The sequence below is a fragment of the Gordionus sp. m RMFG-2023 genome, chromosome 1 (assembly GCF_954871325.1).
Source record: "Gordionus sp. m RMFG-2023 chromosome 1, tfGorSpeb1-WG-v2, whole genome shotgun sequence".
Lineage (NCBI taxonomy): Eukaryota > Metazoa > Nematomorpha > Gordioida > Chordodea > Parachordodidae > Gordionus > Gordionus sp. m RMFG-2023.
In genome coordinates this window covers 55,575,847-55,590,434 of record NC_088775.1, presented here as the reverse complement: position 1 = coordinate 55,590,434, position 14,588 = coordinate 55,575,847, and the positions used below count along the sequence as shown (strand labels likewise).

Genomic DNA, 14,588 nt, shown 5'->3' with positions numbered 1-14,588 from the left:
TGGTTTGATTCGTCGAATATTGGATTTGATAATTAAATTTTTTAAAAATATTTTCAAAAATGAAAAAATGGTTTATTAAAATTTAAAAAAGGAATTTATAAAATGTAAAAAAAACATAAGAAAAATAAAAGTTGTGCAAGGAACATGTTAGATAATTTCATATATTTCTGAGAAATATCTTACAAAATTTCGACCATTTACAAATATTTCGAATAATTTAAAATTATAATAATATATCGATCGAATTACAGGTAAAAAATTTGTTAAAAATGCTAACTAAATATTTAATTTAATTAAAATTATCTACCTTTTCTGGTTCCTTATTTTAATCCTTATACAGTTTATATTAATATGTTTCTGCGATGAAGAGGGTAAATATAAATCTTAATGGGCGATATAATATCTTAAATGATAAAATAAAACATAAATCTTAAACGGCAATATAATATCTTAAATGATAAAATAAAACATAAACTATAAATACAATAAGCTTTAAGTCTTTCATTTCTATTCTTTCAAATGCATCGCAATATATCGTTTAATGGCTATTCATTCGATATATCATAAGTTAAAAGTTAGTTTATGAGAGTACGATAATAAATTTTGGGATAATTCTGTCAAATTAAATGTGGCATGAGAGAATAGTAAATATCGAAGATAGGTATAAAATAAAATATAATTCTAACACCACAAATTATTAATGAAGTTGTAAAAAGGGAATAAATGGGGTTACAATATAAGTTCACAATATGTAGAGATCTGCAAAGTTAGGCCTGGCTCGGGTTTAATTATATTTAAAATAATCGATTCGGGTTCGGGTCGGGCCTAATATTTAAAAAAATTCGGGCCGGGTCGGGTCGGACCTTGGAATTTTTTTTAAATATATCTAAATTTATCAATTTTATATTGAATTTTTTATGTAAAATAAAAATATTTGATTTTAATTATAGAAACTAAACGACATATAACATATGTCTTTTATTTTGAGTAATTATAAAAATTAATTTCTATATTTAAATAAATTCGGGCCGGGTCGGGTCGGTAAATTTTTTTGAAAAATTTAGGGTTTGGGCCGGGCCGGCAAAACCTTTTAAAAAAATTCGGGTTCGGGTCGGGTCGGCAAAACTTTTTTAAAAAAAAATTCCAACCAGGCCGTGCTTGAAAAATTAGGCCCGATGCAGATCACTACAATATAGGGCATAATTTGCCATGCCTTCTAAAATTGAGAACTGTTTTCCCAACTTAATAAAAAATATTAGTGCGAAAAATTAGAAATAAAATAAAATTAGTTAGGCTCTAAAAAGGCCTGTTACAAATTAAAGCAACTAAACCGAAAGCCATAACGGAGGCATCCCTAGCTCTCCAATCCCGTGTGTTGAATATGTTAGTAGTAACGAACGGTAATATAGGTGTGACAACTTCATCCCCACAGCAGCATGACATTAGCATAAGACACACGCTTCCCGCTTTGCAAGGGTTCCATTCATCCTCGTCCGCGTTTTCATCCTTTTATCATATTATTATAATATTATTTTTAAAAAATAAATCAATACAATTTTATGAAATAAAATATGTTTAGTAAATCTGAATACTTTCTTGGCTTTTTTCGAAAAATAACCAAGTGAAAAGGGTAATCTGATAAGTATGATTTTAAATATACTATAATATCTGATAGAGATCTGCAAAGATAGGTCCGGCCCTTATTTAAAATAATCGTATTCCGGCCGGGCCTAATATTTAAAAAAAATTCGGGCCGGGTCGAGTTGGACCTTGAATTTTTTTTTAAATATATCTAAATTTATCAATTTTATATTGAATTTTTTATGTAAAATAAAAATATTTGATTTTATTTATTGAAACTAAACGACATATAACATACATATGTCTTTTATTTTGAGTAATTATAAAAATTAATTCCTATATTTAAATAAATTGGGGCTGGGCCTGGCTGGTAAATTTTTTTTAAAAAAATCGAGTTTGGGCCGGGCCGGCAAAACTTTTTAAAAAAATTTCGAGTTCGGGCCGGGCCTAAAATACTTTTTTAAAAAATTTCGGTCCGGGCCGGGCTTGAAAAATTAGGCACGATTGCAGATCACTGATCTGTATAAAAATCTTATTCTATCTGATCTGTAAATTTAAAATAATGAAACAAAAATAGTTCTCAAAATAAGCTCTTTCAAATTTAAACACGCTCATGTTCTAATCTAAAGTGAAAATATGGCATGTTCTAATAAAGTGAAAATATAGCGTTTAGATGTATATCAGTCAATATATTGAATTTATATTTCAGATAACTTATATCACCTTTAACTTAATTATTTTAGAGCCAAATTACTAACCACCTCATCTTTAAACGGTATAAAAATTATAAACTTGTTTAGTCAAGGTTTCAGTGAGTATTGGTAATATGAATGGCAAAGCCCCCTTAGCGTAAAATTTGCAAACTCTGATCGAAGCAGGCGACTCTTTGGATAGAGGTTGGTCCGACAATATTTGGAGGGGATTTTGTTCAGTATCGGACAGGGATAATGCGATCTCTTCATCGCAAACGGTAGACCAAAATTCTATGCCTTGAAGGGATACTTCTTCACTACTACTTTTCATCGCGTTCAGTGTTATCTGATTGATAGATAAAAATTATTATATTGATTATATAGCACTTAAACCACCTGAGGAATGACTACAGTTAGCACTTATTTAAAGTAAATACGTGTTAAAAAACCACCTGAATTGCCAAGGTTATAATTTTTAAACTTCTCATAACCCTAAACTAAAATATATAAACAGGAAAAATAAACTAACCATTCCTAAAATTGCCAGACCAAATATAATAATTGAAATATAGCAAAAATACAAAATCTTTAATTTGTTCAGCGTTTAATGTATTGATTGTTTTATGTAGCAAGACACGACTTGTAGAAAAGAGAAAGAAAGGCAATGTCTACCCTTACAATCGACATATGAAATATCTAGCGCACAGTGCCAGTATAATTTCGCATCTTAAACGACTGCAATTCTATATTTTTCATCACTTAACGACATACCTAAAATCTGACTAGGTAAAGTATCAAGGTTGTGATGTCATTTATTGTATTTTGAACTATACTAAGCAAATGATATTATTGAGATGAGCAATCTCTAAATTTACTACTTAATACATTAATAAAAGGTTCAGTAAATTCTATTTGTTTATTGGAAGGAGTCATAACACATTTTTTCCCTTCTTCTAAAATAAAGAAGATCTGATAGAGGAATGAGTTGTTTTACTAAGTCATGGGTCAATCTAGGTGAAAGAAAGCTAGCTAGGGAAACTAATGAAAGAAAAATGAAGCCTATTCCACCCATTTTCGTAGGTATGGATGCTAATTTTCAACTGAAATCACTAAATTAAGTCTCCAGGGTGTCATAAATTGTTTAAAACTTTCTTCTAAGCCCAATAAGTTTTAATAATTAGCATGTAAAACCAGAAATAAGTTTGGGTAAAAAAGATTTTTAATAAGAAACAAGAGCTGTTGTTTAGGTAGTGCATCAAAATTTGCATGAATTCGTGTAAAGCCTCCTAATAGGTTTTAAAAGAGTTTGAGGTGATCAGCGGATAGATCACCAAACATTGAGACTACTACGTTCAATAACCTTAAAAGATAATGATGCTAACGTTTGAATTCCAAGGTAGCAAATTTCTATTTATTAACTATTTCAATACCAATACTAGAAAATAAAAATTCAATATAATAAACTGCACTCTGAACATTCTGTAAATTGTTGTATAGAGTACCATATATTCATATTAAAATTAAATTTGTATTTGAGATCTTTAAAATAGGAATTATAACCAAGATTAAATTAAAAGGGCCTACCTCGTTGAATGCCTTCCTGTGAATCTAAGCAAAAAGATAATTAGAAGGAGTTCTGGAATCAAAATAACTTTTAAGAATTGGTAATATTCGAGTAAGTGAGATTTAAAAAAAAAAATAAAGATTTTCCTGTAGATTATAAAAAGCGTTTCGAAGGAGAAGTTTACACTTTATCTGAAGTAGTTATAAGGTTATTTCTAACGGCATTAGCTGATTTCGCATGCCCTTTAAACCCAATATCATATTTTAATATTTTATTGCAAATTGTTGTTAATCTTAAGTAAGGTGTTTTGTTGATCAAGTAAATTGAGGTCTAAAAGATCCTAAATATGGGAAGATTTAACTCCATCTAATTATAAAAGTAGGTTGGTCTATAAGAGCAATGTTATCCGTTGAACAAAAAAAGGGGCCTTCACTAATATTCCCTGCATTTATTCTTTGGCTAATAATTTAGCTTCATATTTATCTGGCAAAATATTGATATTTTTAAAAGTAAATTAATTCACTGATAGACAACTGAGAAAATTGTATGACTCTGTTTTGACAGTTATATTAATTTTGCTTTTTGAAGATTTTTTTGGTTTTTCAAGAATTTTATAACTAAATAATAAAAAACCTATCATAATTGTTGTGAATTCCAATTTCTGATAATTTTGATAAAACTAGATTTAAAAATCAGCTAGTGATACTCGGCTCCATTAGATATTCTATAAATGGTTGAAGGTCTGTGGGCATTTAAAAATGAACTTCCCAGTATGAGTGCTTTGCGACTATAGAAAACCCTTTGGTGGAAACGACAAGAAAGAAATTTGCCAAAGCTATCAAGATTAACAAGGAAAATATTGGCAATTCGTGCAACTAGTGCCCCCCCATCGCAGATCTAATAATATTCTATCATAAAAAATATATGATTTCCTTCCTTCCTTCCTTCATTTTACTTCTATATCTTTCATTTTTTTTATCTTCTGTACAAAGATTTAGCATTGCTGAAAGGTTTTTAGAACAAAGAAGAAAGTGTTTGAATCCAGAAAATGTCGATTCATTATTATTTTTGCATTATTAATTACATATAATATAAATTTTATATTTATATTATTTTCTTAAATATTTTATTTGATCAAATAAATTTCCCATAATTTAAATTGAATATTTTCCTAAAAACTTTTTGTAGAGGTGTAATGCTGAATTTTTTTTTTATTAGATGCTTTAAAAATTGAAGGAATAGCCATAATTAAAATTTATAGTAGCGGGGTTGGGTTAAAAATTTTTTAGAAATAATGGGTGGGCGGATAAAAAATTTTAGACTAATGGGCGGGCGGGTAAGGAATTTTAGACTAATAGGCGGGCGGAAGTGTATATTTGTTTTTGAAAACTATGGGCGGGCTGGGCGGGCAGGTTAATTTTGTTAAAACATTGGGTGAGCGGGCTTATGGTCCAAAAACCCGCCCAATGCAGACCTCTAATATATATATATCAAAAAAACTAATTAAATATGTAAATCAAATTGATTTGTATTTTAATATTCTTTTAAAATATTAGGCATTTGTATTGTAATAAAATAAAAATGATTTGAAGATATAATTAAAATATTGGTAATTTAACTTTTCATTTTTAATAAATTTAATGCAGAATAATACTTTTGTAGCTTAATAAAAAAAAATTTTAGATGGGACTGGACCGACCGGACGGGACCGGACCGTTGTAAACACTATACACAGATCTTTATTTCAATCACCTTAAATGTGAGATGTTTCCTAAATCACACATCTATTTTATCTAACTCTACGTACTATGTCATCAAAAGGGATGAAATGACACATATCGGAGTAGAAAAAGTTATCAAAACCTTTTTTAAACAAATCCCTAGGCGATTTGTCTAAATTAAGTTTATTATTTAATTACCCTCCCACGCATCAATCCTTTTTTTAATTTAAAACTATCTTAATATACCAAAATTCTTTTACGCTCTAAAATCTGTAACGATCTACAAATGCAGCAATTTATTAGCTTCTCATGAAGATCAAATTAAGGATCTCGAAAATATATTGAATATAAAATTCATACTCATCATGGCTTCAGGTCACACTCCCTATCAAGTCAGGTGGCATCGGTATCCGATCTCGGCTATAACTTTCTTTTTCAGCCTTTATTTTATCCTGTCTATCCACTCAAGATAGAATAATGAATAGTATAATAGTGCGCTAAGGTGAATTAATTTGTGTAGAAGCCAAATAATTAACGAGAGCGATAATTTTAAATTAATGAGTAGGAAAAGTAATGTAGCGGCGAAGGTGGAGTATAATATTGTGAAATAAAATTGCGTTGAAAAATTTTTGATAAGATAAACTCGAGTGCTTAACACAACTTTCGCCATGCTAAACACACGTTCAACTGGTGAAGAGGATGGGAGGGTTGTTTTAAATAAATGAAGATTTTAACTAAGGGAATTTTTTAAAAATTAAAAAATAATAATTATATTGAAAAAATTTAATAGATCATCTTCAAAGAATCTTTAATATATTAAAAATTTACATATAAATAAAAAGAACATGAAAAATGTTCTTTAATAAGGAACAAATATATAAATTAAAAGGGGAATGCTTAGTGAATAATTCGGGCTAAGAATTTTTAAACATTAAATTATTAGAACGAATAATTGTGAAAGCAGGTTTTGCTGGAGTTTATAAAAAGCAGGGATATCTTTTTTTTTCCTTATTGATTTTTAAACCGTTTTGAAAAGATTCAGAGCAGCATGCCCAAATGAGCAGGTAATATAGCTATTATGAGTATAAAGTGGTTTATCACTCATTAAGTAAGAATATTTTAGATATTTTAACGACTCAGCCGTGAGAAGAGGGTCACATATATTATTAGAAGTGGCAAGGGTATGCAAGTAAAATCTCAGACCAAGGGCTTGCCTGATTTTTAATCTATGCTGAACGTGGATTCAAGAATGCAAGAGATATGCCTTATTAAGATATGTGGCAATAAGTGTGTTAATTTTATTGTGTCGATTAATTTTAGTTATGGGTCATTCCATGACAAATCAACCACGATTCGGCCGACCCCCTTCGATTTTTTCAAAATTTGGTAAGCAAAGAAAGGTCAATGTAACTAAGAAATAGCCAAAATTTTAGCCTCCTAACAATTATATTTTTGAAGATATTAGGGTTCAAAGTGGCAAAAATGACGAATTTTTACCATTATCTGCCTTCATTCAATTAAGCATATCTTAAAAACTACATAATTGTAAATAACAAATTTAATATTAAAATTACGTACAAAGATTCTACTTATTTTTTTTTCTAATTTCCGGTCATTTTATTTAATATATAAGGACTAAAAACGATTTTTTGGAAATAATACGACCTTCAATTTTTTAAAAAATTTAGTAGACATTATTAAACTCTTCCTTTATTTATAAAAAAAATTAATCTGGGACGCGGCCATCTTCATTCTCAAAATCGATAAAAATGTTTAGAAAAGTGTATAAATATTTGTATAAAATTATAATCAGTTTTTAATGGTTTTTTTTGAACTATTTGATATAATTTAAAGGATTATTCATCTTGCAAGTGAAAATAACAATAAACGGGGCTCATTCAATTATAGAAATTGTCTATCGATAAAAGAAATTCAATTTATTGCTTTATTTATAATTTATTATAAAATTTTTTGCCAATATGACATATATCTAATGAATATTAATAATATGTTTAATTAAGTTTCGAGTTCTTGAATATATGAATCAGAATCTTGTGCATTTCATACATGGCGCCCTAAATATTAAAAAAATTGATATAATTTAAATTTAAAAATCTAATATACAACTCACTTTTAAAAGATTCTAATTTTTCGGTAGCGCATACTTTCTTGTGACGATAATTTATAAGTACGGCCAGTAGCAGTTAACAGTGAAACTAATGTTAAGATATGACATTTGGGCAAGTAAAGAGTGTCGTCTATATTTGGAAATGTAAAGGAAATAGAAAGTCCGGATGGGTGTAAAAACTTTATATATATTTCTTCCTGCTTTTGATTTTTCACTAAAACAAAGCTAACCACCAATTAGAATCATAAGGATACGTTAGGTATCCTGATATTTCTTCAATAATTATACTGTAATCATTATATGATAACTATTCTATAGTACTTTCTATTGAATTGGAATACATTTTACTTTTAAATTGATGTAGATCTGTTGGAATCAAGGTGTGTATTTTGTGTGTTCCAGGTATAGATCTAGTTTTTGAAAATCTTTCCCTGAGTAATAGATCTTCGTAATCATTATTTATTTTGGTCATCTATTCAAAATATATGACATAAATATTTTCTTTAGCTAACTCGTACAATTCAAATGATGTGGTTATTTACTTTGAGTAAGGCCTTGTAAACTAGCTCTAGCGGCTAATCTTTTAACAGTGCCACCAATCCCATCACAAACACTTTTCCCGTGTGCTGTAGCAGAAAAATGTCATTTCGCCTGTACCCCAAAATCCATCTCATGATGGCAAATATTAATAAAATTACTAAGATTTTTATACTGTGCAGCGGATCCATCGGAAAAAAAAAAAATTTTATTAAATAAAAAATTTTAACAATGTTTTTTTGAAATTATGTACTGCTATTGTATTGTGTTGCAAAGATTCGGATATCATTACATAATTTAGGCAACAAATATTGGCAAAATTATCTTTATAATATATAACAAAAGAACAGTGGATTGAGCCCTATTCAAATGATAATTTTGTACTTTATCCTGAAGTATAAAGCGATAGTTTTCTCAAAAATCACATAAAATTAAATATTGGTCTTCGTCTAAGTTCAATTTTAGATTGTTTTGATACAACGATTGTTGCGTTGAAATAAAAAAATGGAGTAATAAAGACTATTTTTTCAAAAAAGGCATTGATAAATTCACCTACTGGTTTGGTTATTGTTTCAAGGTGGTTCTATCTACGGATAGCCATTGTTTGTATGTTATAAATTCGATGTCCTTAAAACGAAACAATATTTCTATTTGATCGCGTAAATGTGTTGACCCTGGACAATTATATCATTTGCCCATATAACTGGATGGTTGAGGCGAATTATAAATTATTAAGTGTAAAATATGTTTGTATGTTTTAAAGGGCAACATATCATTGATTAAATTGGGTAAATTTCAATGATCATTAATTTAAAATTTTGGTGGTAGCTGCAATCACATACATGTGTACCACTACCTTCAACGAGTATACAATTTTTGGGCGAATGCTTGCGAATTTCGAAAAACCAATTTTAACATCAGGCCTCATTTCTTTAAAAAATATATAAATTTCTTTCAAATTATCTAAAATTAATCTCTTATGTATGGTATTCTTTTTTCCGTCTTTGGTCAAAATCGAAACGCAATCTTTCTTGCCTGGCATGATTCTGCTTATTTCGTCCATAAAATAAAATTCATGTACAATTTTAACTGTATATTCGTCTATAGTTTTTATAGGCTTGAGGTTAGGTGTTGATACATATCAAAATACCAAGAAATTAATTAAAAAATAATTAATATAGTGAGCATGTGTTATTGAATGATTAATCAATTTTAAAATTTTTATTTATTTTATTGATTGAAACACTTATTTATTGTTATTCTAATTTAGAAAGGCTATGCCGATTTTAGAAAATCCAATCCAATATTTATATTGTTTTGGGTTATTTTATAATAAAGCTTTTATTTTGTATATAATTTCATAATAATAATAAATTAATATGTAATATTTTAAAAATATCAAATTATTTTAAAAAATTGAGTAGAGAAAATTTTGATATTATTTTTGGCGTCTATGAAATGCAAAAGATTCTAATTCATATATTCAAGAACTATAAACTTGGTTGAATACATTTTATTAATATTCATTAAATATATGATATATGGGCAAAAATTTTTATAATAAATTATAAAGTAATAAATTGAATTTCTTTTATCGATAGAAATTTCTATAATTGAATGAAAGACCCATTTATTTTCACTTATAAGATGAATAATCCTTTAAATTATATCAAATAGTCCAAGAAAAACCATTAAAAACTGATTTATATAATTTTACACAAAGACGCCCCCTTTCGGGAAAATATTTATTCACTTTTTATCGATTTTGAGAATGAAGATGGCCGCTTCCCAGGCCAATTTTTTTTTATAAATATAAAGGAAGAGTTTAATAATGTCTACTAAAAAAAAATTTAAATTGAAGGACGTATTATTTCCAAAAAATCGTTTTTAGTCATTATGTATTATAAATAAAATGGCCGGAAATTGGAAAAAAAAATAAAAAAATTTTTTTATCTAAAAGTAGAATCTTTGTACGTAATTTTGATATTAAATTCGTTATTTACAATTATGTAGTTTTTAAGATATAATTGAATGAAGGCAGATAATGGTAAAAATACGTCATTTTTGCCACTTTGAACCCTAATATCTTCAAAAATATAAAAGTTAGGAGGCTAAAATTTTGGCTATTTCTTAGTTACATTGACCTTTCTTTGCTTACCAAATTTTAAAAAAATCGAAAGGGGTCGGCCGAAAATCTCATTTTTTTATGCTCATCTGACGTGGAATGACCCTTATGAATTTACAATGGAGTGAATGGCGTCCAAAACATTCTGCAACCTGATTGCTATGTTGCAAGTGTATTGGTTTAAAAATGGTATGCTCAGGTGCAAACTGATTGCATAAGGAAAAATCGTCGTTATCTAATAGTTGATTGTCTAAAATACTGGGGTATGAATCAAGCCATTTATGGCCCGAGTTGTCAAAATTAAGAGTCCTGAGGAGAGATTTGTATTGATGATGGCTCAAGTTGAGGTAAGCGAAGGAACGAGATACCAATTCTATCCCAATCTTTATGCTTCGATGGCTCTGGGTGAGGTGTATTTAGCAAGGCATTAATGGTCTAGCAATTTAAGGTTTCGTCCATCAAACTATCATTATTAGTTGAAATGATTTGGGAAATGGTATGTTTCACGAATTTTGTAGAAGATATGAAAAAAAACTAGGGCAATAGTTATAGCAGATAATTTCAATTGTATACCATTTAGCTATGTCTTGCATTAATAAGTGGCTTACAAAACTTGAAATTATTTAAAGCAATTGTTTAATATAATAATAGTGAGACATCCCAAATGTTCTAAAATCGAAAAAGCTGTAGCAAAAAGTTCCATATTATATTTTAATTAACACTAACCATATAATATATCTATATATCTAGAAAAATCTCTGCAATTCGAATTTATCTGTCAAATTGGTTACTTCCTTAATAAGACAATTACTTTCAAGGAGTTATATCTTTTATCGGTTTAATAAGATATCTTCCTACCTTAAAATGGCAGCATAGTTTCGAGACTGTTTATCCCACAATTGGTGAAATATTCGAGTTGGGATATAACTTTCACAATTGCACCCCTAATTTTGTTTGTTGGTGTAAAAAATGTTTGATATTGGAATCAGGGCAGGTTAAATCATCTTCGTCTGAAGAAATATGCATAATTGATTTTGTAAGAATGTTCATGCCAACAGTTGTAAAGAGATAGAAAAACATCTCAATTATTTTGGTATAGGGGAGACTACATCCAAAAAGACCAATTCAATTCAAACTAAATTGATAAATAATATTGCACATGCCAATATTTCTCAGAAACTGGCTGATAAAGTCATTATCGATTTTATAATTGATAAAGTTCAGCCATATCATTGGCTGATAGTCCATCATTTACCATGGTGATTAAAACTCTATCCCCTTGGAATAACAATATTTTGTCGCCAGACACTAATGATTAAGATAGCAGATAAGTTTAAAAAGTGCATTAATCAATTATGCGAAAGATCAACGTGATAGGCTCAAGGTAAAGCTAATAGTTTACAAAGATACCCTAGTTAGAACCACGAAAACGACTTCCATTGATAATTTTTTTGAAATAAAGGATATTAATATAATAGAAAATCCTCTAAACGTTTAAAATTAAAAATGAGTATTTTTGATAATTTTTCTTATGTTAAAAATATGTTTATAAATTAAAATACTGCTTTGCCCTCAAGTGCTAGTGTTGAAAGATTATTTAGTAAGGACAATTATACTTTCTGATCATCCTAGACTTGAGGATGATAGTAAGAAATGATTTTATTATTAAAATGCAACAAAATAAATAAAAAATGAATATGTACCATAAATAGTTATTTTTATTACATTAATTTTAGTCTAAAAAATTTTATAATCAATAAATAACTATATTTAAATATTTATAAATGTTGATTTTTGTGTATTAAAGCAAAAAATTAACAACATTTTTTAATAAAAAGTAGCCAAAGCTACTTTTAAAAAATAGCGCACTACTTTTTTGATGGGTAGAGATAGCGGTAGCATGTTACTTTTTTTGACAAATAGTGTTAGGGGTTGCGCGCTACTTTTAAAAGTAGGGTTTAACAAATTCCTTCATCTTTATTTTAAATTTTTGTTGCTAAATTTTCAGTCAATATTGTTAATCTAATTATTATTGAATCAATAAATGTGTGTTAATTTATATTCTTTAATATTATTATTGTTTGCACTTTATATACTCATTTAATAGAGATAGGTAAATTACTAGTTAATTAGAAAGAAATAATCTTCATGGTTAAATTAAATAAGGAACTATAAAAATATAAATTAAAAAAAAATTTCTCTAAGATTAATATTAGTGTTGTTAAGGTAACTAGTTACAAGTAACTAGAAAATAACTGTAACTAGTTATATTTTTACAAATGTAACTGCCAAAAGTAACTAGTTACTTTTAAAAATATGTATGTATAAATCTAAATAAAGGAAGATAATGATTCATATATTGAATACATTACAATAGAAGATATAATGTCTTCCTCTGGGCTAACCAATTATAATATAAATGACTTCAACTACCTTCTCAGGCATCAAAGATGTTCCTGTCACATTAAACTTAGTGGTAACAAATGCCATAAAATACTTTTAAACAATGAGGATTATAGGAAAGTGTATAAGGTTGCTATATCTAAATGTCAACGTTTGTGGAATACACAAAACAAATCTGGGCCATCAGCTGAGCAAATTAAAGATTACATTCTCAGCTGCCATATTCCATTGTAACAAGATGGGGTTCTTTTTATACATCTTTATCTATAGATATTATCACTTATAAATGAAATGCCTTTGGATGTCGATTTATTATGTGATGAATTAGAATTGTGTAGATTTACATCACAAGATCGTGATATTTATTAAAGAATATTGCAGTGTTAATTTAAATTAATGTCTTATAAATAATTTACAATTAAAAAAATTAGATTATGCAACCAGTAGCTAAAGCTATTGATACACTAGAAGGTGAAAAATTTATGTATGATTATTATACCCCAACAATAACACAGATAATTATCTGTCTGGAAGGTGTTCAAGAATTAAAATATGTCAACCTTTAAAAGATGTATATTAGCTAGTATTAAAAAAAGGTAAATTTAAATAATTATTTATAAATTAATAATACAATGATATATGTTTCATGATCTTTATGATAATGATAACATAATTGCTGTTATTCTTCATCCACTATTTAAAACTCATTGGCCTTGGATAAGGCAAGAAAAGAATAGATCAAAAAAGATGGAAATTTTAAATTTAATAAATACTTTAATACCTCGCGGTGAATCTAACACAAATGGCTTATGTTCGCAACAAACATCATTAGATGTAGTTGAATTTTTTGATTTAAAGCGTCAAACTATTATTGATAATGATGAATTTATTGAAAATTTTATTAAATCCAATAACAGCACAATATCTTTATATGACGATTTTCCAAATTTAAAAATACTGTTTATTAAATATAATGTTGTTATTACATCAAGTGCTCCTGAGGAGCGTTTATTCAGTCTAGGGAGGCTCATCTTTGGAGAGAAACGAGCGCGTCTCCTAGATAAAAATTTTGAAATCCAATTGTTGTTAAAAGCAAATAAACATTTATTAAACTCAAATTTTTATGAAAAATAAATGTTTTTTTCTTCAATGCAAATATATAGGATATTTTTATTCAATGTAAATATTATAAATATTCTTAGTTATATTTTTGCCAATGTAACTAGTAACTGTAACTAGTTAAGTTTCAAAAGTAACTTTAACAACACTAATTAATATTATGGTTTATATTTATAAAAACCGGAAAGAAGTGAAAATAACCGATATAAATTCTAACCGAACCGATATTTCTTCAAAAAACAGAAATAGAACAATATCTTTATAAAATTTTAAATTAGAATCGATTCGAAGCCCTGATTTTTATATTTTTTTATAACGGATCGGTTACGGTCCAGAAAATTAAAACGGTTAGATTCAGTTTCGAGGTTCGGTTCGAACCCCTAAGCAAAAGGTTCAAAAGTAAGCAAAGAAAAAACTATTGGAGGCGGAGGATCAGGAAATATGGTGAGTATGTGAAAAGTCTTACTAGAAATTAAAATCAATGCGCCAGTTAACAGAAATGGGTGCAAAAATGATTTAGCGGTGAAAAGAAATCCAGATGATAGCATGGATCGCTTTTAACTTTCAAGCATGTGTGAAAAGGGTTAATGATAATATAGATATAGGTGGTTTAGCTATTGGCAATGAAACTAATTTGGAAAAATGTTATTTAGGTGAAATATTAAATTCAGATAGGGTGGTTGATTTGGTTGTTGCAAATCTCAAGTTCAGGGTTGTG

At 28.1% G+C, this 14,588-nt stretch overlaps 1 protein-coding gene across 1 annotated transcript in view; it reads right to left on the bottom strand.

The window, feature by feature from the left end:
- Positions 1-14,588, bottom strand: part of LOC135931252 (importin subunit beta-1-like) — a 90,961-nt gene that overhangs the window by 68,369 nt on the left and 8,004 nt on the right. The window contains exons 9-10 of the mRNA XM_065468226.1: positions 2,374-2,619; positions 1,332-1,506 (exon numbers count right to left, since the gene is read on the bottom strand). Of these exons, the coding sequence (XP_065324298.1) occupies positions 1,332-1,506; positions 2,374-2,619 (421 nt within the window). The remainder of the gene's footprint in view (positions 1-1,331; positions 1,507-2,373; positions 2,620-14,588) is intronic.